The following is a 25,995-nucleotide window of genomic DNA, read 5'->3' as shown; positions in this document are numbered from 1 at the left end:
CAAACACAAACTTTCGAATGTCATACATTTTCTCAAAACACTACTTATGAACTCACCAACTTAATTGTTGACACTTTTTCTTGAAATAACTTGTATTCTCAGGAAACTGCTAAGCAAGATTAGCCACTACTTTTGGATATTTACGCTCTGCCATTAATAACCTCTTTTGAAGCATGATTTTCTAATTTACTTATGAACATGTAACAGACTGAAATCATGTAAACCTTTTGAAATATATATATATATATATATATATATATATATATATATATATATATATGGTGGTGTGTACTATCTTTACTAATCAATTGTTATGATATTGAATATGACGTCCTTCGCCCCCGAACGTTTCCGCCGTTCTGATTTGGGGGTGTGACAGATTGGTATCAAAGCATTGTTTATAGTGAACTAAGTACATCAAAACCATTTTTGATATACAACTATAAACACAACTGGGCAAAAACACTTTATCTAAGAGTTATACTTTTTAAAATAATTTTTTATAAAGTATACATGCATTCATTTCATAACAGGGTCAGTATCATAATGAAAACAATATAGAATTATTATAGATAAGTTGTGCAATACAGTTATGCCTTGGAATATGTAATCGAGACTAGGATGAATATAGCCTGATCAACTATATTTATCCGAGAGCTGACCAGCCTATGCTAGGGGATTTCTACAGTGGACAACAAGTCTAAAACTTACCAAACTTATAAACCTTAGAATCAAACATAGCATTTAGAATACTATAGGAGTATCTTATTCATACAATAGTTTAACTTTGATGTTCAAACTTTATGTGCCTTAGTTCTAGACAACTCTGATATCCCTTCTAATACAGACATAATGGTCGGAGCCCATTTACCAGGAGACCTCTACTATCCAAACCAAGACAATGGGGGATGGATAGAGAATGATCCAGAAGAAGACATGCAAGAAGAATCGGACCCAAATCATGAGGATAATAACCTACCCTTAGTGGCTTCGATCCAAAATTCAAATCCTCGACCAGAATTTTATGGCTCGACACCTCTATGGGCAACCAACCTGAATAGGTGAAGACGCGAACAGGATCAACCCTTTCCTTAAAATGGAGACCGAAACTTCTACAATCTAAGCGAGGGAGGCTCAACAAATAGAGTCCTTCCTATACTGGTTCGCCGAATAGCTCGCAATGGTGAGCAAGGATGGACAACTATCCACCGAACCATGGAAATTGAATCAAACACCAGATTCAATACAGTTCGCATCCGTTAGTTAGAATCTGCTCTTAGAGGAGTTGTGAATCGTAACGAGATTTTGCAGGAAGAACTGACAAAAACACAAAACAAAGTCAGAGGACTTCGAACACATCAAGTAGTGTTTGAGAGGCGTATGCTCAAGATGGAGCATCAGTTAGTAGAATCAAAGGCTCGTCCGAACGATTCTGGTCGCGAGTAGTGTTTACAATACAAATCCCAGATTTTTTTGCAAGCCAAGACTGCTGCTAAAAGGGTTTACTTTCATTGACTTTCTATACTGTAGACCTGTAGATAAGGTCAAATTTTCCCAACATCATGATGTAACCAAATATATGTTTAATATATAATGAAGTATTTCTTTTGTGTTAATTCCCTGCTTATCACTCAATTCATAAGTTTATCTATTACTATATAGACCCTTATTATGAACCAAACTCAAAAATCTTATTTAGGTCGAACCTAATTCATGTAATGTTGAAAATAGCTAACTCGTTAGTATGCGACTTCCAATCATTAAATACTTATAGTCTTCATGGTTATCTCTTTGTCAGCACGATGCTGCCTCATAGGTCAACACGCCAAAATGCGACACCAACACCGCCACCACCGCCTCCAACTTTCGATCCCACAATGCTACAGGCTACCATCACTGCAGCGGTAGTAGCGGTGTTATCCCAAATAAACTCGAATGGAGCTGGAGGGAGCAGGAGTAGTACTAATTGTCAGAACCATGGCACTGGTTATGGTCATGTCAGGGAATGAACCTACAAGGAGTTCTCAAACGCGAAGCCGAAAATGTTCAATGGCACCAGAGGAGTCATTGCACTTATGCAATGGTTCGAAAAGACCGAGTCGATCTTTGAGATCTGTTCATGCTAGGAAACAAGCAAGGTGATGCTTGTACTTTCACTGACCGAGCTCTCACCTAGTGGAAAGGTCATGTGAAATCCATATCTCTTCCAGTTGCCAACGCCATGAGTTGGGAGGACTTAAAGGTCCTAATGTTAGAAGAATATTGCCCGAGGGGCGAAATCCAAAAGCTGGAACAGGAGTTTTGGAAGCTGAAAATGACTGGGTCTGATATAGCCGCTTACACAACCAGATTCAGTGATCTGTCAGCCTTATAGGTATGGTTAACCTAGAATCGAAGAAAGTGGAGAGATACATTTGGGGATTGACACCCAAGGTCCAAGGGCGCATCCTGGATTCCAATCCAATCACGTTCGACAGGGCGAAGCGCTTGGCTCAACATTTGATCGACCATGAGGTCAAACAAGGTACCATTACAGCTGCGTCAGACTCACCAATGGAGATGGAGGATCAAAGGAAACCTTGGAACAAGAGGAAGGGGCAAACCATGTCGGAAAACTCCAAGAGACAACAAGGGGTGACCGCTCATGCTGCTACAGTCCCTACCACCCCCGCAGCAACAAGAAGGTACAATGGCAACCAGTCTAGGTGCAACCAATGCAACTTTCATCATCACAGACCCTGCCGTGAAATGCATTGCACTAGGTGCAACAGTAAGGGACACATCGTCTGCTACTGTAAGGAACCAACCTAACTGACTACTCTAGCCCCAAATGTCGGAGTGGGCCTCACTTGTTATGAGTGCGGAGCAACAAGGCACTTCCGAAGGGACTGCTCGAAAGCAACCAATATGAATGTTGGGGGAGGAGGCCGAGTTTTCAAAATGGGCCAAGAGGAAGCCTTTGCAGATCCCACGATTATTACGGGTACGTTTTCCTAGATAACACATTAGCATACACTCTATTTTTGGTGAAGCGAAAAGTAGTTTTGCGAGTCGCAAATTTAAATATTTTACAAACAAAGCACCCCAACCATTAAGCAAGACAATTATAGTAATCAAGATAGATTAAAAACACTAAAAACATCTATGTAGAACGCACTATCACACTAATGAACACTCTTCCCGATCGACTTCACACATGTTACGATAAGAAGTTCCTAAAATAGCTACTAGAAATGGATTGGCTTGGTCTTCACCATGCCAATTGCATGTGCTATGAAAAGACCATTCACTTTCACCATTGGCTAACAAAAACCTTTCGATCTATAATGAAAAACCCGACACAATTTCCAGAATCATCTTTAAGTTTCAAAACCCCGAAGTACTCATGAGAGGAGTACTCTATCTTTACAACCTTCTCGTAGTATTCCCCAACAGGTCATTTAACCACGCATACAACGAGTCCACCTCAAGCACAGAAACTAGAAGTGAATTCAACCATGAACTACAAGACAAAGCTACCCTAAGTTACGAGTGAATATGTTAACATTTAGATGAACATAAGAGAATAAACCCAAAACCACACGACCTCTATCGGTCGAAGCGATAGACGGAGTAATGAGGGTCCGCAGGAACATCCATGATAGGATCTAGACTCACTAGAGAACAAGAAGGACAAATGGAGCAGAAGCACACTCACCTTTCCTCAACAATAGAAGTCCCATTCGAAATGCGAATTTCGGGACGAAATTCCCTCTAACGCGGCGATAATGTAACACCAGCGAAATTAGGGTCAAATTTTAACTTCTAATTTCGGGACGAAATTCCCTCTAACGGAGGGATAATGTAACACCAGCAAAATTAAGCTCACATTTTACCTTCTATAAACCCATAATTGGGATATACTACGTGGTAGATATCATAACAAGGTTTCCAAAAATATAAAGAACACTAAAATTCGAGTTATAACGAACAAGTTATGACCAATCGAAGATCCGCAACAAAACCGGTAAAATACTGTTATGGGTAAAATACGAAATTTCAATAAAATACTTTTCAACCTTAGGTATCCAAATGAAAGTCGTAGATATCATGAAACCGTAAACGTACAAAAAAAAAAAAAAAGAACGCCCAAATCTGACTTCGTATGAGGAAGTTATGATTTTTCGAAGTTTCGGGATAGCGGTAGGCAGCTAAAAACTCAAAATAGAGATTGAGCGATTTTTAGCCAAAGCGACCTAAATTAAAGTTAGAGGTCCTGACAATAGCAATACAATGGTAAAAAGATAGACGAAAACAGACGTCGGGTGAAGAAGTTATGAATTTTTAACAGACTTTTCCAGACCCGGCCTGTAAAAAATATAAAATTAAAAAAAATTCAAAATCAGTCGACAAAGTCTAAACGATAGTTATTGAGCATTTTCTTAGGTACATGTGCATATATAGAACATCGAAAACGGAGCTTGTACGCGGAAGTGACAGATTTTACAAGTTCGAGACACGAAATCTGAGGCTGTCAGGCTAGCAACGACGTGATACTGTGACTGATGGATGCTAGGGTTGTCAGCAGATGTCTCATCCATGGAAGAGGATAACATCAACACCACGACGTGGTGAAGAAGACCACGATGTGGCACCCAAAAATAAGGCTATAAATAGAAGCCGATGGTTTCAGGTTTAGGTGCTCATTTCTTCTATTTTCTCATGCAGAATCTCTGCGTTTAAACCCTTGAAGGCATCTCGAAGCCCCGATCTTCGCATCCAAGTTCCGAAGGAAGATTTTCCGCTCCCAAGATTCCAGAGAATCCCGGGAAATCCGCTTCCTCCTGTCGAAGTTCTACTCAATTATTGCCTTATCTTCTTCAACCCATCTCTTCAACCAGGTGAATTCATACCCCCATTTCTACGCTTTTAAATGTTTTATAAATGTTTTGAACATATTACGGGGGAGATTACAAGTAAACACCCGGTTAATTCTGAGTGCAGATATGGATTTTTCTATGCTTTGCATGTGACTATCTTATCTATAAAAATGGAATTGTTAAGCATGCAAAACACATTTTACATGGTCTTATCCTTATAGGATGAAACAAAACTATACTATTACGAATCTCATCTATACAAATGCATTATATCAAGGGTAACCACTCTTGTTAAACTATTTTATGCATTCAAGAAAACACGAATTATGCCTTTGTTAACATTGTTAAAAAGGATAATCATTGCATACAAACTAATCATTTTCAATATGTGACTTAATTGAGAATCCGTGAGACGATTCGTCTTCACTCTACCTTTTGTTAAAGCTGCCAATAAAAGTCCTGTTTATAACCAGAGTCTCCCGTTTGGAAAAGGTGATAAGTGTGTATAGATCTATACGGGACTAATGATCCCACATCCTGACTGTTGGCTAAAGTCCTGTGGGTGACAAGTGTTATAACATTTCGACGCGTGAAGAACATCACCACAAGCAAAACTATGATAGTATGATTATAACAACTCACAAGATAGATAATTATTATGGTATTATGATTTCGGTGGAAAGTATGTATTAATGTTATTTTTCATATTTTTGAAGCTCGATCTTCATGTAGTTTTATTATATAAAACTATACCTCTATCTTTTTAAGCCTGTTATAGTTGCTTACATTTTACGGTCTTGGACATTTAAGACTGCTATTCACAATTGGAAAATAAGGTATTTTCCTGGTTCAACTATTTACAATTCATACAACGATCTTTTATACTCATTACATACATCTATAAGAAAATAAGGGATTTTCTAGAAAACAAACAAGAACTTTCGAATGGCATACATTTTCTCAAAACACTACTTATGAACTCAGCAACTTAATTGTTGACATTTTGTCTTGAAATAACTTGTATTCTCAGGAAACCGCTAAGCTAAGTTAGCCACTACTTTTGGAGATTTATGCTATGGCGTTAATAACCTCTTTTGAAGCATGATTTTGTAATTTACTTACGAACATGTAAAAGATTGAAATAATGTAAACCTTTTGAAATATATATATATATATATATATATATATATATATATATATATATATATATATATATATATATATATATATATATGGTGGTATGTACTTTCTTTACTATTCAATTGTTATGATATTAATATGACGTCCTCCACCCCCGAACGTTTTCACCATTCTGGTTTAGGGGTGTCACATCAACAAAACAATTTTTTTTAATAAACATAGGAATTTTTTTATTTTTTTATAAAAACTTTCGTTATACGCATTTTTCATATGTGATTAAAGTATTTTTTATGTCTTCTATTCATGTGTTTTTCATATGTGAGTAAAAGCATGATACACTATTTATACACATGTGAATAAAGAACGAGTTATAATAATAATCACTTACACAATTTATTACATGAGAACAAAACACATAACAATAGATTTCTTTAGGAAGTAGAAAAAAGTTGTTTTTTAAAAATACATATTTGATGGGTTTTGAGCAAAACATCAATCATATGTTGTAGATGAAAACCCTAAAGCTTTGGATCTAGTTTGTCTAATGAACATGCGATAATCATCCAAAGCTTATAAACCCTAGATCTAGCATGTGATAATCGATATTAACATAACAATAGGGTTTAGATCTTACCTTGATTGTTATGTAGCAATAACAATCTCAATTCCTCTTGATCTTAACTTCTGAAAGCTTAGTGCCTCAAATGTTGCACCTCTAATGGAGCCATAAACACCATGAGCAACAAGATGACTTAGGAGAAGTAAGAGGAACACAAAAAATGGCCAAGATCTACTAGAGAAAGCTTAGCCCACGTTTTTGGGAACCCTAGGGGTCATTTTTATACTTGTGTGGACTGCTAGGGTTCAGGTGAAACCCTAATTCTCTACTTAGGCCTTAAGCAACTCATGTAGTCCTTTTAGAAAGCGCTTGGATGAAATCCATATGGGCTTCCCAAGATTTCTTCCAATCCCCTTTCCATTAAGAATCCATAGCCCAATTGCAACTATCATATAATTACAATATCAGACCCGTTTATTTAATTAATCTCTTTTAATCACAAAACTAATTCTTAATTAATTTTTGACTAATATTAATTGAACAATATGATTTCTCTTTAATATATTATTCTTATAATATATTTAATAAATCATAATTAATTCTCTTTCTCCGTAGTTCATCCTATCAGTTGCTATGGTGAAGGCAACCCAAAAGGACTATGCTCGTAATCGGGTCAAGTACATACCATAACAGTTATGGGCTTAGACACCTAATCTAACAGTCTCCCACTTAGATAAGTCTAATAACTATTTTCCATATGACTTCAGAACCTAATCAACAATCGTAGCTTTCAAAAACTGTTGTCAACTCTGATCTTATCAGCAACGTGTCCTTTAGATAAGGGATAATATATTCCTCCATTCTAGATATTGTATGAACTGAGACATGGATTTTAATGATACTCGCTGTTCATGTGTTGTTTCCCGATTTCCAATTTAACACGACTAACAAAAGACTACAATTGAACACATCAACTTAGTCTCGGCTTGGCCAAGCGCTTAGGGTGTCTTCACTAAATCATCAAGGGACCCCCAGATATCGCTTTTATCCCACGTTGGGTAAAAGGAATGGATAAACTTCTACTCAAATGCGTGCTTGTACCTACTCATCAAATCACACACGATAATACGTTTTATGACACCAAGTTACAGGTGCATTTATATATTATCAATGTGCAACTGACTTGGAGAATAAAACTCACACATCTTAGTTTCAAGAATATAAGATATTATCGTCTCACCAATCACTCGTGATAAAATCCATGAAGCGATCCAAGTGAGCGAGGCTTTAATCTAATACTCTAATCTTATAGCATCACTCATGAACCCTGTAGAAAACTTTTGCTATGTCTAAAACGCTTTAGACAATCTACAATCAGATTCATGACAATCTTTTTTCATACCTACTTCCAAAGCATGAGCAACTATGGAGGGTTTGAATAATCTTATTATTCGGGAAGTCAAAACATGCAAAGTGAAGCACAAGAATAATACTAATCTTATACGACCCCAAAATTTTGAGTATAAATAAGACACCTTTATTTAATCACCATATTGATTACTCATTATTTGTTGTTTCGGGTAATCAACCTATTACTTGAATTATAAGAACAGTTTTCCCATGCACCAAGCATGCACACTATGTTTATCTATGGTCCTTACTTTGTGAAATAGATCAATTGAACACATTTCCAATGATACTCATTTCATAACTCCTAGACATAAATTCTTAACATCCAACTCCCAATATGGAAACATTTCAATATTTGTCATATGATATGGTCCATCCATTACTATACTTCCAACTGTCCACCAACGACCAATCCTTGGCAAACCATAGATTATCATTGACAGTTGTTTAATTAATTTAGTCAAATCCGATTCTAGTCCTTTTCCCTCTTAATGCCCTTGGCATTTGGAAAATTTAGATAGTTAGGATATTACAGCATATGCAATCGATCCTATACTCGAAGCGTATGGGACACGATTCGCAGTGAAAAACATGATACTTTACTAGTTCCTTGTTATAATATTGTCATATATAGAATTCATTTATGTTGTATCTTTTCAACATAACATCAATATATGTTCTTTGACTAAATTTGATTAAAATTTCTCGATCCAAGCTTTTAGATTTTGAAACGAAGTATAATATTCTCTCCCTTATTAATTATAACAAAACAACTTTTCAACCCCTACAACTTTGCAAAGTGAAACTTTTGTTTTCTATAATTAATATTGCTAACGTGCAACATTTAAAATAATAATCATGCTCCCACTAACATGATGATTATATCCATACCAGCATAACATTTATGCTACCACTAGCTTTGACATGTATTTAGAAAAAAGTTGGACTTCTAGAAATCAATACTTATTGACTTCTAAAGTTCATATTTCTAATACGAGATGCTTCGATAAACCTTTATCCAAGTTCTCAAAGTCATACACCTTCCCTTATGTAGCTTATATGTGTGTCTAAACAATTTCAGCACTTATAGCAATAAGTCTTAAATGTTTAAACTAACTGCCAAATCTCACAATTTGAACTGTGAAGAGGGATGCCGTAATCATAATCGAATTTGAGAATGCAATTTACACAATCGCTATCTCCTTAAAATCTTCCTAGTGAAAGTGTTTCCTCACAATCATTTTCATGAATGAGTGAAACCTTATGACACTTAGATTTTACAGCGTATGTGTTCCTATCCATGTGAATTTGTCATAAACATCATCATAAGACAATGTTTATGACAAATCCAAACTCATATGGACTGAACTTGTTCATTCTTAATTTCTTACCATCAAGGGTCCCACCATTGCTTCCAAGTTATTTATCAGCTCACCTATACTAGTCAATGTACTTTCACTAAACAAGGTGCTTGTCTTTATGCAATCCATTGAGAACTCGTAGAACTCATATGCATAGGTAACTTTACTAGAATGGCACAAAAACAAGAGTATGTAAACACGATAGGTTACAAACCTCAAGTCGTGTGCTAGTGTTTAACTAGGTTTATTCTTGATTTGTTCTTGAAACTATTCAAGATCATTTATACTCCCACTAACCTCTTGGCATATAAGACTCTCTTATCAATAAACATTTCTTGACAAACAAATATTCAAGAGTTAGAGCGGATTCTTATCAAGACAAATACTACACCCAATTGGTCTTAGTTGGTCTTTGTCTTATCTAAGACATCACAACTTACCAATTTCAAATGTGCAAGAGTAATAAAAATAATTTTTCTACTTCCCATTTGATGAGTGTGTTAAAACTTATAAAGATGTGTCACTTAACTCACAATCTTGGAGTATGACTCTAACAATTGATTTTGGAATGAAGTGTGACTCATCCTCTTTGATTTAACCATTTCAACAATTTTCGATTCCTCTTCTTAGTCCTACCATTGCACTAAGGTGTCCTTAGAGGATTAATTGTGATATGGTTCTTAATCATTAAGATGATCATAAAACACGAAATAAAAGTACTCTCCCATCCGTTCAGATTAGAGAAACCTTTATCTTTCTGCCTACTTGATTCTTCTTATTCGTTCGGCTATTCATTGAAAATCTTTCAATCAACTCATAATTACACTTAATCTTATAAGTATAACCATATTTACTAAACTTTGGTAAATCATGACGAATATTTTTATATCTCTTTGTGGTGGACTTGACTAGGGTACAACCAAGTGTACCTAATACCCTAGTCCTTCACTTGACTCTTTTTCAAGGAATTAGTCTCAATTTCCCAAATATAAAAGTTTTTCATTTATCATATAATACAAGTTGTATGATTCCAAGTTTCTATCCAATTAAAACTTGGGCAATAAGAATCTTTCCTTATTTGGTGAATTCTCCACACTACCACAAATAACATAACTAAGAATCACATCCATTTCAACATTGCTAAGAATAGGAATATACAGACATCAATTTTGACATATGCCATTGCAAGGAAATATATAAATAAGACAAAAAAAAAACGAAATTTATTTTATTTATAAAAGGTGCAAAAAAATTTGTCCTTACAATGCAATTCAAATGAAAACTACGTTATTACATAATCCTAAGCAATCTATCATAATTCTTTAAGTGGAAGCTAAAAATACAATCATCGAACCATGCAATCAAAATCCATTTCTTCACGATCAGACTCAGCACGCATCTTCCTTTAAGCTTCCTTTCTTTTCTTCGATCCTACAAAACACCAAATGTAATCTTATCACATCATGTATTTAGAATATAAAATAGAAAACTTAATAGAGTTAGATAATGGATTTTACCTGAAGCAGAGTCATACATCTTGCCTCTCCCATCTCTTAGATCTCTCAGGTAGTCAGGGTAGCTTCGTAACCAATGCCCCCTCTTTTGGCAGTAGAACCATATGGATTCTTATGGAATGGTACACCGGACTATCTCATACTCAACATTTCTCTTGCCTAAGGAAGACTTTTCTGGACTTCCAATGTTACCATTGCCAATAGAATGTTAGGACATTGATTTATCAGACAAATTTTCTTGACCAAAGCACCAAATCATTTCTGATTCAGCAACAATAAGAAAATAAGTAAAATCAATGAGGGTTACGTCGTGTTCTATCATAGAGTACTCTCTAACGAACTTACCATATGCATCGGGAAGTGAGTGAAGAACCAAGTCAACACCCAACTTCTCTGAGACATTGACACCTAATATTCTAAATCTATCAATATGCAACTTAATATCTAAGACATGAGCATATACCAACTTTCCATCTTCGTGTCTTTTCACCAATAGGGCTTGAGTGACTTTGAACTTTTCAAGTCTTTGAACATGTGGGTCAGGGAGAATTATTGGAGGAGGTGGAGGAAGTGAAGAGTGATTTCCATTTCCACAATCCAATCGTGGAACACCATCTTCAAGTGGAAAACCTTTTCCAACGGATTCAGGAAGACCATAGTTGTCAGACTTTGAAATCTACAAAACAGGAGAAAATTCAAGTTAGTTGATTGAGTCCTTAATAAAACACCCAAATGAGATATTAAGGCTAGGACCCAACACAATATTCTATAATTTGGAAGAGGGATACCGTAATCCAAATTGCAGAACATTTGAAGGTAGGTAAATGACGATTTACCAATTTCCACCATGAAAACGAAAAAGAAATTTAAGTTTTAAATGAATCGAAACTCCTAGATCTTTTGAGATTCATTGAACTTTTCAATGGCATTTTTAAATATCGATCGTGCCATTCATTTGTGACTGGGATGCCAATGATTACAAACAAGGTGTGGATAACCATGCAAGTTAGCTTAGTACTCTCGATGTTACACATCACTTAATCAATGTGCTGGTTAACCACACATGCTCCATTGATCTATGATAAAACTCAAGTTACCCATTTCCATCCTTCATTGGTCCCATATTAGTGTGTCGGTTAACTACACACGCTCCACTAATCGACCAACAAGGTGAAATATGCAATTTCATGGAGCACAAACTCCACATTTTTCCTAAAGTAACTAAGATTTGGGAATTTATAAAATTGTTTAGTTACTTCGTATTCATTATACTTATAATGAAAGGTTGTGTCCTATCCTACCCGTTCGACAAACGACCCTCCACTAATCAAGAGTGCGGTAGATAAGAGTGGATACTCATTCAATCATCATTTTATAGGCAATTTTCTTAAACACCCCTTAGAGACCAGCTTCGTGAATGAAGCCTACTAAAGGTAAGACTGACCTTTTACTCATACAAATATAATATTAGACTTTTAAATTTTATATATAGTATAAGGGTGTATTTTACACTTTTAAAATACTAAGTGGTCTAACTTAATAAAAATTATACTTTTAATTTAATTAAATATAAACAAATCATTATGGATTTATTAACTCTCTTTTAAATATACATTTAATTAACTTAATAAAACCATAAGGGTGTAATTTTGAAATTTTCAAACAACTAGGGTTTTAGAATTTTAAAATTTCAAAATTAAACTTTTAATCAAAAAATTTTAAATTCCAAAACTTGAGGGCAAGTTTTGAACTTTTCAAAATATTGGGGTTTAGAATTTAATTATTTCAAAATTAAACTTTTAATCAAAATTTTAAATTCCAAAACTTGAGGTCAAGTTTTGAAACTTTTCAAAACTATCTAGATCTAATTACAAATAATTCAATAAATCAAATAATTGGTGATTATCTAAATTTGACCTAATTGAATACCTAGTATGAGAATTCATCAAATAATTCAAATAAAACAAGTTTATCACATAAGGCAATGATTATCTAATTAATGTGACAATTATCTTCTATTTTGGTAAGGATAATCACTCCAAATTAATAAAAAAAAAATCAGATTTTATCAATAAAAAACGTTTTGGGTAATTATCCACAGCCAAAACATGTCAAAATCCCACAAAATCAGCAATCAGACCTACTGACTCGTTGAGTCAGGGATGGACTCGACGAGTTCCCAGTGAACTCAGCGAGTTCAGGCTCCAGAATGCAGATTTTCGTGATTCTCAGCTTGAACGATTATGTAAAGCATCAAATACATCAAACAAACATCCCAGGCTCTTATGCTCCTGATGGGTGTTGAGCAAAACATCAATCCTATGGTGTCCTTTTTGTATTTATGTAGGTTGCTAGGGTTTCAGGTGAAACCCTAATTCTCTGCTTAGGCCTTTAGCAACTCATGGAGTCCTTTTAGAAAGCCCTTGGAAGAAATCCATATGGGTTTCCCATAGATTTCATCCAATCCCTTTCCATTAGGAATCCATAGCCCAATTGCACTTATCATATAATTGCAATATCAGTCCCCTTTATTTAATTAATTGGTTTTTGTCACAAAACTAATTCTTAATTAATTCTTCACTAATATAAATTAAAAAAATATGATTTCTCCTTTAATATATTCTTCTTAAAATATATTTAATAAATCATAATTAATTCTTTTTCACGTTAGTTCGTCATATCAGTTGTTATAGTGAATGCAACCCAAAAGGATCATGCTCATAATCGGATCAAATACATACCAGAATAGTTATGGGTTTAGACACCTAATCCAACAATATATTATATTGACATGAAAGTCAATTTTAAGAGAATAAAAATTAATAACATTTGATATATTTAGTTACTTAATAAAATGTTTAAAATAATGTGGTCGATATTCATTCTCATGTTTTCAACTTTTGTTTTTGTTCTCAATTGAACTTCTCCTACGAATAATTTCACATGAGAACAAAAATAATGGTTGAGGAGAGAGAATGAATATTCGTTAATCATTTTAGATTGCACTTACTTTAAAAAATATTTGAATAAATATAAATTTTGTGATTTTTTATTCTCTATAAATGAACATTCTTATAATATATATATATATATATATATATATATATATATATATATATATATATATATATATATATATATATATATATCTTTACTACTTATAAAAGAAATCTAACTATTTCTATAAATAGATTAAATATAATAATATTATTTTTTTTAAGACGTCCAAACTATTAAGCTTGAAGTACAACCTATTTATAATATAATAATATTAAAACTTTAACCTTATCATTTATCCCCTAAAAATCTCGTATCAAATTAATAGAAGAATTAATTTGCAAATTGAACCCGTCAATCTCAACACTTCAGCCATTTAAAGCGGTCAATGTCAACAATTTATAGAGGATCTCTTTTCTCACATTGGTAACAAGCCATCTCATAATATCTATCTTCGTAATCCCTTCAAAGTAAGAAATATACGCACACTCTCTCGAAGAACCTAACCAGTAACCAAGATAGTATCACCACCACCACCACAGCCACTCTGCCTCCTTTCGCTTTCAACTAACCACTATCACGACTACTGCCCTTCCTCTCACCCACGACATGAACTTTCTTTTGGAACATAACATTTTTCTTAAAAAAATATCGTTGAAAGAAGCTATTTGTCCCCGCCGCTGTGCGCGGGTAACGGCTAGTATATATATATATATATATATATATATATATATATATATATATATATATATATATATATATATATATATATATATATATATATATATATATATATATAAGCACTAATAATGTATATTATTTACATCAAATTAAATTGTGTGTCTAATATTTATTAGAGTTTTATGTAAAAAAATCTCATTAATTTAGGAAAATTTTTAATAAAGTCTTTAATTTTTTTTTAATAGAAAAGTCTTGAATATTTATAATTTTATCTAAATTAATGAAAAAAATATTTTTTTATTTTAACAAAAAAAACTATAGATTTTCGTGTAAAATTAAATAATCAGGGCTTTGTGTTCAAAAAAAAATTATGATTTTATCAAAAAAAAAAAATCAAAATAATGAAATCTCTATTTATTATAATTTCTTTATTCACATGAATAACATATGAATAGAAAGTTTGATAAACAATTTATTCACATGTGAGTAAAGAAGAATGAATAATAAAAGAAAGATACATAGTTTTTTTTACTTGTCTATAATAAATATGACGAGAGTTTTATAAAAAAAAAAATAATAATAATAGTTGTTAAGTATTATATCCATATTGATGTCCCGTTATAAAGAATAAAAATTAATAAATTCTAATATATATTTACTTATTATTTTTGATATATGAAAATGCTAAAATTTATAGGTAGAGGTTTATTTTCTGACTTTTATTATTTGGTTCTTTTGAATCTCTCTCTCTCAAACACACACACACACACACACACACATATATATATATATATATATATATATATATATATATATATATATAAACTCTTTTCTAGATGAGTACTTGAGGGCACCTTAAAATTTTGAAAAAAATACAAATCATAAAATCGAGCATTAAAAAAAATTGGAAAAATATTTTGGATCATTAAAATTGAAATATGCATAATAAAAATAAATCATAGATAATAAAAATGATTCATGATTCAATTTTAATGATCCAAATTTTTTTTCAATTTTTTTTCTCTCCAATATAGTATTATGTTTGATTTTATGATTTTATTTTTTTTAATTTTTTTAAGGCGTTGTCACCGAAAAACGAATTCTCACTTGATTTTGTTTATATATATATATATATATATATATATATATATATATATATATATATATATATATATATATATATATATATATATATATATTTTGAAGCATACATGATATGACCAATGAGTTAATGGACAAGGATTATTATACACCTGCAGGCATCTTGCTCTAGCCATATGAAATACGAGTCAAGTAAATCAAGCACTTACAAAGCAAATGGTTAGTAGTTAGTCTTATCAGCTAAATTTCCTTTTTAGGTATAAGGTTGCAACTTCAACTTGGTCATTGCGGCTTATATATCTACTAACACAATATAAACATCCACACATAAAACATGTTTATACACTTTGGTGACCACATGCTCAAAATTCGTGTTCCTGTCTTACCTTGTTGATAATCAATATGTATACCCAATAAAGGTTAGAAGATGTTAAAAAGGACTCTACTATTTTATCAAAAAAAAATGTTATTTAGTTCTGATCTTTATTCATGATCCACTTTCGATATAAGTTCTCCCTTTTAGTTAAAACAAATGTATATTTGTATAAAACTAAGCTTTAGACACCTCATTATTACACTTCTTCAAAATATAGAAGATTAATCTCTACAAGAATTAATCCCTATGGTGACAACAAATTTTGACCCTATGAGGATGAGAAGTCGTTTGCACAACCTATACCGACGACACGTCATCGGTTCATTGTTGTCGGCATAGCTCTGTTGCAATAGTTGAAAATTATCGCCGGGATAGGTGACCTCTATGCCACATCGTATGTTGACGATATGTCAGGATTGTCTTAGGAAAACGACACCGTTTATTTCTACGATATGAAATATAAATAAATCACAATTATTTTTTTGATAACATGTACCAACGAAATGTCGTCGACATAGGTTTTTAGAAAACAGTTGAACTTTTTTCATTCTGCCGAAGCTATGGTGATATCTTGTCACCGGCTTAGCTTTTTAGATCAAACAAATATAGTCAAAGTTGAAAAATGTAATGGTGACGATATTTTGTTGGTATAGGTATCATCTATGTAGGGTTAAATTCTTGTAGTAAAAGTTACATTATAAAGTTATAACCTGTCTTGCAACACAAATTACAAGATTGATGGGTTAATCAACACAATGTCGTATCTTATCGAATTATAATATGTGTGATGAGTTTTTTTCTTACTCGGAGTAGAGAATTATATATCCGTATTTAATGAGACTCCCACGAGGTTATTAACCTTATAATAACCAATAACTATTATATTCTAATAATTATCTTTCTAGATGTTGAGTGTATCTGGAACAAAGACCAACAAACTTGGTATTTGATATAAATAATATTCCCTTGATCTTGGTTATTTGGAACTCCCGAAGCACTTTGGCTGTTATGGGTAAACTTTATTTGGCTTGGAAGTTGCTCGAGGAGATACATGTAATATTTTCTTATAACAGCCCAATATTTTAAAATCATCTACAAAGTATGGTTGATATACACAGGTCATGACATATAGTCATTTGTACAAAATATGTTCAAGCAAAAAACCATAAGTTTGAAAATTGTACAATATGTTAGGGTTATAACATTTACATCACAACCGTAGTTAAGCATGAAGTCTTACTAAAGCTAGGTGTTTTCCTAAACATTAAAAACCTTCCATATAAAGTCCTTCACTTCTAAACTTTAGTTCCCAAGTGAGTTACATTGGCTTTAGATTCATCAAGATTTCAAAACTATTCATAATGATCATTTAAATCAATTTCATGAATCAAAATATATTTACACAAAAACATATAATGGAAATAAATTAAAACATACTAGTCTCCTTATCGTACGTATTCATGTATAGATGGAAGGAATAAATCCAACACATCAATGCGTATAAATAACTCCTAAATTTGGAAGAAATAGATTGAACCTATTAAGGTACATGGTCCCGACATCTACTTCTCGATGGGAAGTTGCATCCTAGGGACTCTATGGTTTCCCTCATTTATGATGTATCTTGTCTAGACAATGAATGCATTCATGACTTGAACTCAAAAATCAACCAAATCGCAACTTGGCCAAACTCAAATAAATCTTAACTAGCATGTTTTATAGTTTATAATAATAACTCATAGCAATGCACTAAAACAATATCAATAGTATTTTAAAGCAATATTCAAAAACTCAATCAAGTTGTTGTAAAAGCTTGGTTGTAAGTGACGTTCTCATGTACCTATTAAAAATTCTACATGTATTCCTACTTAAGGAGACTAGCTAAGCTTCCAAAATTCATGTTCCCTTCATTTGAGCCTTTGCTCCTTCAACATCTTTGAAATTATTCCATGCATTCATGTTATTTAATTTACCAGGGATATGTATGCATTAAGAGTTTCCATTTATATGCATATATGGGCTTATGCCTATTCTTTGACAATTAAACAAATGTTCAACATATTGTCTCACACTTAAATGTGTTGATTATAATAATACGAATTTGAAACTATCTCATTATATGAAATTAGTAACCAATAAATAAACTTTTCAAAAGATGTGACATATTTGTGTTAAACATCCACCGTTGGTATAATACTAATCTCATATTCTCATTTTAATCTATCATGAAACTTGCTAATTATTAGTAATCATACACTAATCATATCATGGTTATAGTTTAATGTCCAATAATCCAACATCACGCAAGTTATACTTTATAGGTTGTGCATTGGTTACGTGTTTCGTAACCAAATTCATGTGAAAACTTCAATTAATCATGATTCTCATTTAATGATGTACTAATACATGTCCCAAGAGTGATTATATATGAACAATTTGTTAACTTGACTAAACCCTATCAATTAGGGTTCTTACAATCATCAACTACACTTGAATTAAGACAATATAAATGAAAGATAATTGCATCATACCTTTGTCTCTAGTGTTTAATAATGAAATCCCCTTGATCTATCTCCTTTTTTTTTTCTTGAAATCACACACTCCAAACACCAAGAATGCACACATATCTCTAGAGAAGTTTTTGAGAAAAAAATGTCATTAACTGATCCGTAATCGGTGTGTTTGAGGGTTCATATGAAGTCAAATTAGTGTGTTCTGCCCGTCAAATCATAGGTAATGGAGTTAATTAGTTGCGATAAAAAAAAATTCTTAGTTTACAACCCATTCTTGGTCTATGCCTCTTTTATACGCATTTGAAACAGTTTACAAACCATTATTGAGCCTTTTCCATACCTTAGTCATTTTTCTTCAAGTCTTACTTTTTTTTTTTTTTTTAGTTTTGTAAATGTGATAGTTTCTTCATCCATATTCCATTTTCTATGATCTTTATATCGTAATAAATCTTTTCACACACTATAAAAATCTCTTTACAATTCATTTGCTAATTGTTTCCCAAGTTTGAATTACTTTTTTATGAAACCGGCAATTTTATTAATAGATACTCACTATGAAGTTACTAGTAAGAGTCAAACGTATTACACTACAGTTACAAAAAAGAGAACGGGGATTTTGACCATTCCCCCCATATAAAATTTCCTTTCCCATATCTATGTTTAAGCCATACATAGACCATGAATTTTACTCCTTCAAACACCATATCTGGGTTGGTAAACTTTTCATTGAAGATTCTATCATTTCTTGTTTTCCAAATACACTATAATGCGCCGAAAATGATTGCGTTCATTGTTCTTCTCATTTTTGGGGGATGTCTACGTTCATCTTCAAAATTTAAGATCTCCTTAACACTGAAAAATTGACTAGGTATGATGCCACACCAACTCCATATTCGGGTTCCAAATTGAATCTGCAAACGGGCAAGTGACCAGCATATGATATGTGGATTCAATATCTGAGATACAAGCACTACAGTTTAAGGCCTGCACTTGGACTCCTCACATAACAAGAGCGTTCACTCTTGGAATCCGATCCATCTTTGCTCTCCATACGAAACAACTCACTTTGTTCGGAATCCAGTTACACCATGTGAAGGCGCCATAAGGTATCCAACGACCAGCCTGCTCGATCCTTCCTCTTAATGCTGCGACACTAAATTTTCCATCAACCACGAAGTCGGAATCCCATCCAGAGCCCTCCTGTTTCCGTCGAATAACATCTTTCTCTGCAATATTTAACTTAACAAAAGAGTTTTTACATTTGTCAATGTTCCGCCATACTCCACCTCGGTACCTGGAAGACAACCGGCCTGGCGGAGATAAACCGAGATTGTGTAGACCATTTATTATCTTCACCCATAATGAGTCCCATTCATTGAAAAATCTCCACCTCCATTTTGTTAATAAAGCGATGTTTAATGCCCTTATAGAGCCGAGACCTAATCCACCCACCTCCTTAGGCGCCAACATTTTGTCCCAGGCAACCCATTTAATTTTTGATTCATTTCCTAGACCACCCCATATGAAGTTTCTCCTTATTTTCTCTAACGTCTCAATGATCCCCAATGGTGCAGCAAATAGTGATAAGTAGAAAGTGGGGAGATTACCTAAAAGTGCCTTTGCAAGAGTCACCCTCCCACCAAAGCTCAATGTCTTTGATTTCCAACTAGAAAGTTTATTCCTAAGTTTTTCAAGTATCGGATTCCAAGAACTTTTCCTGTTCATACTCATCCCCACTGGCATTCCAGGGTAAATGAATGGCAATATAGTAGGCTGACATCCTAACGGTGATGCCCAATTTTCAACCTCTTGAGAATTTACACATATGCCAAACACTTTCGATTTATTAAAATTAACACTTAATCCGGAAGACACTTGAAAGCATTTAAGTATCCTTGCAAGGTTCTTTATATTTTGTCTCGACCATTCGCCAATGAAAAGTGTGTCATCAGCGTAAAATAGATGTGACAACTTAATATCAGAATTTGGAATAGAAATACCTTGAAAGACACCTTTAGCCACTGCTTCCTTTAATGCAATATTCAACCCTTCCATAGCCAATATAAAAAGAAATGGCGAAAGAGGGTCTCCCTACCGTACTCCTTTTTCAAGTTGAAACTACGCAGTTGGGCTACCATTTACCAATATCGAAGCCCTAGCCGACTCCAAACATCCTAACATCCAAGTCCTCCACTTTATCCCAAAATTCATTTGCTTCATCATGGAATCTAAAAATTTCCAATTCACCGAATCAAAAGCTTTATTAAAAGCTGCTTTGAAGAGTAAAATCTTCTTATTGATCTTCTTCCCCCATGTACACATTTCATTAATAATAAGAGGTCCTTCAAGAATATTTCGTCCTTCCACAAATGTCGTTTGAACTTCATCTATACATTCCCCCATCACCAATCTGATTCTTGATGCTAAGATCTTTGCGATTATTTTGTATAATGAACCAATAAGACTAATAGGCCTGTAATCCCCAAGGGATAACGGGTCTTTGACCTTATCCGCTAATATTATAAACGAAGGTAAAATCATCCGGCCCTGGAGCCTTATCATTCCCGCATGCCCACACATCCGTTTTCACTTTATCAATTGATATACTACCTTCCAAAAACTCACTGCTGGTAGGAGAGAGCTTTTTGAATTTGTTGCTTCTCAATTCCGCTCTTGCCTTCCATTTCTCCTGAAATTTTGATGAGAAAAACTTAAAAACTTCATCTTTAATCTCCTCTGGTTGACTCAACCACCTACCGTTTATCAAGAGGCCGTTTATATGGTTCTTTCTCGATTATTAACGAATCCGTGGAAAAATTTGGTGTTTTCATCCCCATCTGTTAACCATTTTATTCTTGATTTTTGTCTCAGGTCCATCATTTTCTCCAATTCTGAAAGTTTACTTGATAATCCAACCCATTCTTTGATTTCGGATCCCTGTACACAATTTCTTTCAGCCTTTTTATCCAATTCAATCAATCTTTCTTTTGTCTTCGTTATCTCTATAACCACCTTTGGGTGTTCCATCGACCTCCAGCTTCTAATTCTATTTTTTAAGAACTTCAACTTATTGAGAAAATAAAGGTCTGGTGCACCGTATTTGCTAAATTCAGAGATGGCCCTGAGCATAACTTCATTAAACCCTGGTTGGAGGATCCATGAATTGAAAAGTCTGAATGGAGTAGGCCCAAAATCCAACGAACTTAATTCAAGAAGGATTGGGAAATGATCGGATTGTTCCCTGGGGAGAGCCAAACATGAGGCTTGCGGGAACTTTGATACAAATTCCGCACATACAAGAATTCTATCCAATTTGCTAAGTTTAGCGCCGACATTTTGATAATATGTGAACTTGGAACCTCCCATTTTTAATTCATGAAGTCCACCCTCCTGAATGAACCTATTGAAATCTCGGGTTGTGATACTGCAAAAATTGGAGTTGATCCTTTCATCTCTGCTTCTTACAACACTGAAATCCCCCATGAATATCCACATCGTCTGCTTTGTTCTCATTAACTGTAGCAATTTCTCCCAGAGGTTTCGCTTCTCTGTTATAGATTGTGGAGCATATACATTTACAATGGCAATGCTCATAACCGAGCCCTAACAAATTCCAAAGTTCGCCAAAAAGAATCAAGATTTGACTAATTCTGTAAAGGAGAAGGACTTATCCCATATGGTAAGGATGCCCCCCGACCTGCCACTTGCTTCAACACAATCAAAGCCAAAATTTTCGTCCCCCCATCCCGATGTGATAGTTAATTCATTTATCCCCTGTTGAAGTTGAGTTTCCTGAATACCTATTAATGCCACTTTATTATCTTGCCTTAACTTCCTTACCCAATCGAGTTTGTACTGCTCTCCCATTCCCCTTATGTTAATCGACAGTATCTTCATTGATCATCAACGTGCTCTCCATCCACCGCAGTGATTTCCGCCAAAACTTCATTGTCTCCATTTATTTCGAATCCAATTAATCGACCAACTTCAGCAGTTTTTTCAAGTTCTGAGATACAGGGAATGGTTGGTGGTCTAGTCGTTTGAGATGTGTAAGGAGCGTTGAAAGGGGTTCGGTTAAGATCGAGAGAGGATGAGCATCTCAAATCAATACCTGGAGCCTAATAATTTATTTGATCGTTTATATATGTAGGGCATAAATTTATATCATCTAAGGGGCATGCTGTTTGACGGACCTACCTACGTTTTAAATATGATCCGTTTGGATCCATTTCCAGATTCCTCAGTCACCATAAGGCCCAAATTTGGGAACGATCCAAACCCACCTTCTGGTAGTAATTCACGTATTTTCCCAATGGACATTTGTGGGGTCCCAGGCTCCACGTCTTCAGCCATGTCACCACCCTCCGTCATGTCTACCAGCTTTTGAGGATTCTCATTACTTTGTGGCTGTTGGTCTTCCTCATTCTGACCCAATTCCTCATGCAGATTTCCCAATCTCCTGTCATTAATGCTTTCCTTGACTCCTTCACCACCGGGAATGCCTGTCGGCACCACCATCGGAGAATCAACTTCTATGTCTTCCTGAACATTACCTTCGAACTAGGATCCAGGGACTCGTTCCGAATCAAATTCTGAATCTATTTCGCCTTCTTCTAACGTCTCCCTCATGTCATCAGACTTATTCTCATCATCAACAATCATTGTATTGGAGATGGCATCCTCATCGTCTTCATCTTCATATTCAGAATCATTGTCATAATTGTGAGTCGAAAATGGCTTCCAATCATCATCAATCTTGTATACTCCAATTTTGAATATTCTGTTGTCTACAGCAACTATGATCTCTTCACTTATTCTCTTTAGAGACGTAGTAATGACACAGATCTTCATATATGACACATCAATCTTTGACATGCTTATCTCCATCGACTTAGAGATCACACCTAGCTTCCGGGTTATTGCTCTCAAGTTTCCTTCGTCCCACAGATGTATGGGCAATCCAACCACTTTAAGCCAAGCGATCCTATCTTCTTTTATATCTACCTTATCCCCCCTATCAATCCATTTGAACCATAGTCTCCAAAATTCCTTATCCTCCATGAAATTCCTCACATCGGAGGGATTTCTGAATCTAATACCAATTTTTAGTCCACCTAGGTATTTTGCTTTGTATCTTCCATCTTCTCTATTAAAAATTGAATCTGGTAAACTTGTCAGATGAGTATAGCTTCTGACTTCACCGACAAGTGTTAATTCACTTTTCAGCCAGTACTCCATGAAGGTACATGATCGAAGCTGAATCGGTGAAGAGCTTAAGGTAGGAGGCTGAGGAGGGGGGAGGGAGGGAAATCCGGCTGCCACAATAGCAAAGGTTCTTCCGTCCCTCCAAGCGTCATTTGGGGCTCTTTGTACTTCCTGGAATCTCCTTGCGGCTGGAACCTCCCTCTTGTTCTTGTTTATCTCCTTTCTCTCAAACTTTGCAATATTTATCATCAATATTCTCCCCATACATGAGATTCCTTGTAACCTAGCTTCCATGTCTGACGCATATTTTACTCCGGTGAATCTGATAAATGCAAACCATCTCCCACTTGAATCCATTTTCCTTGCGCAGTATATATCACTAATCGTCCCATATTTTCCAAAAAGTTTCATCAGCGTCTCTTTTCTTACTCCTTCTGGAAGGTTTGTGACGAACAAAGTTGTCGTAGTTAAGCCACCCTGGGATCTTAGCCGGTGTCGAACAGCTTCCGACTATCCATCTGCACTTGGGAGCATTTTTCCTTAAAGCTTTTCCCAAGTTTGAATTACTAAACCAAGAATCTGGGTCTATACCCATTTTTTCCACTTTTAAACCTTAAATAATCTACTTTCAAACAACCATAACTACTTTATTTTAATTTCAATTAATATGAAATTTTGTCTTTTTTTTTTTTTTTTTCGAGTACACTCCAACTTTCTTTCATTGAGTCAGTTCTCAATGCCTCCAAATATTGAGTTATAAAATTTCAAAGATCCTTGTTCATAACATTTCATGCGGAAACTTTATATTTCCTTTCCTTCTTTTCTAATTTCAATTATGTATTTCTTAAATCAATAAATATTAGGGTGATATAATATTTGTATATAGTACAGTTATAAATGTAGCAAAAATTAATAAATAACATTTATAATTAAAATGTTATTTTGGATAAATAATCTATATGAAATTAATATTAAATTTCGTCTGTATTTTTTTTTTCGACCACACTCCAACTTTCTTTCATTGAGTCAGTTCTCAATGCCTTCAAATATTGAGTTATAAAATTTCAAAGATCCTTCTTCATAACATTTCATGTGGAAACTTTATATTTCCTTTTCTTCTTTTCTAATTTCAATTATGTATTTCTTAAATCAATAAATATTACGGTGATATAATATTTGTATAAAATACAGTTATAAATGTAGCAAAGAGTAATAAATAACATTTATAATTAAAATGTTATTTTGGATAAATAATCTATATGAAAGTTGGTGGTAATCGTGATTAAGAACATGAGAGTATAAAGAATTTCAAAATCTGATGTCGTATGAACAAGTTGTAATTTTTCGAAGTGTCGCATTCGATACAATATACATTAGTATTTGTCATCAAATACAAAACGAAGATAGATTACTTTTTAACCAACGTAGTGGAAAGAAGATTCAATGTCCTCGTAAATACAAATCCCCGAATATAAAGAACGCCGATAACAAAGCTCGTATAAAGAACTTATGACTTTCGCAAATCCTTTCACAGTGTGGTCTTTTTAAAATGAAAGTGAAAATAGATTGCAGATTAGTAGATAAAATCTAAATGAAATTTGTTGTTCACGTAAATACGAATCAAGGGATATAAAGAACTTCGAAATGAAACTCGTACACGAAATATACGATTTTTCAAAGAAAAGGGAAAATAACAGGAAATTAAAGAGCTTTCTAAAACCTTACTTACCACTGATGATGTGGTAACACCAGATGCTGTCACGTGATTGTTGGAAAGACGAAACCCCACATCAACCATAATCTGACGTGGCACCACAGAAAAATGACACATGGGTGCAACATGCTTTTCTTTAACTTACATATGACTTCTATTTCACTCCAAAACTCACAAGTTTATCTCTTGACCATTTTCCTAAGCCCTCGAGAGTCTACTTTCTGAGTTTTTGAGCATCTTGGCGAGGCATTACAATGTTGGAAAGCTCGACAAAAGAAGTATTTGGTGTCGAAGTTTTGTATGCAGAATTTCTGTGTTTTTGCTAGAATACCCTGTAAGTTGAGTGGCACTTTCTATGCTTTTAAGTGTAACTTAAATTTATGTTCGTTTTCATTATTATGAAACTATGAATAAGACTTATCGGTAATACCATTTGTGATACTGATTGATCTACTTACGGGAGTGATGTCTAGGCAAGATCTAGTGAGGTGTTTAGAGTAGATTTTTCAAAAAAATATATATGTCTACATACCAAAAGGATCTTACCTCCAATATGATCTTATAT

At 34.0% G+C, this 25,995-nt stretch overlaps 1 protein-coding gene across 1 annotated transcript in view; it reads left to right on the top strand.

Moving 5' to 3' along the window:
- LOC145038625 (aspartic proteinase oryzasin-1-like) overlaps positions 1–25,995 on the top strand; it is a 114,404-nt gene that overhangs the window by 13,242 nt on the left and 75,167 nt on the right. The window contains exon 3 of the mRNA XM_078986927.1: positions 15,781–15,841. Within this exon, the coding sequence (XP_078843053.1) occupies positions 15,781–15,841 (61 nt within the window). The remainder of the gene's footprint in view (positions 1–15,780; positions 15,842–25,995) is intronic.

Source organism: Lactuca saligna, chromosome 4 (genome assembly GCF_052625555.1).
Source record: "Lactuca saligna cultivar CGN05327 chromosome 4, ASM5262555v1, whole genome shotgun sequence".
Taxonomy (NCBI): Eukaryota; Viridiplantae; Streptophyta; class Magnoliopsida; order Asterales; family Asteraceae; genus Lactuca; species Lactuca saligna.
This window is presented reverse-complemented; position numbering and strand designations above follow the sequence as displayed.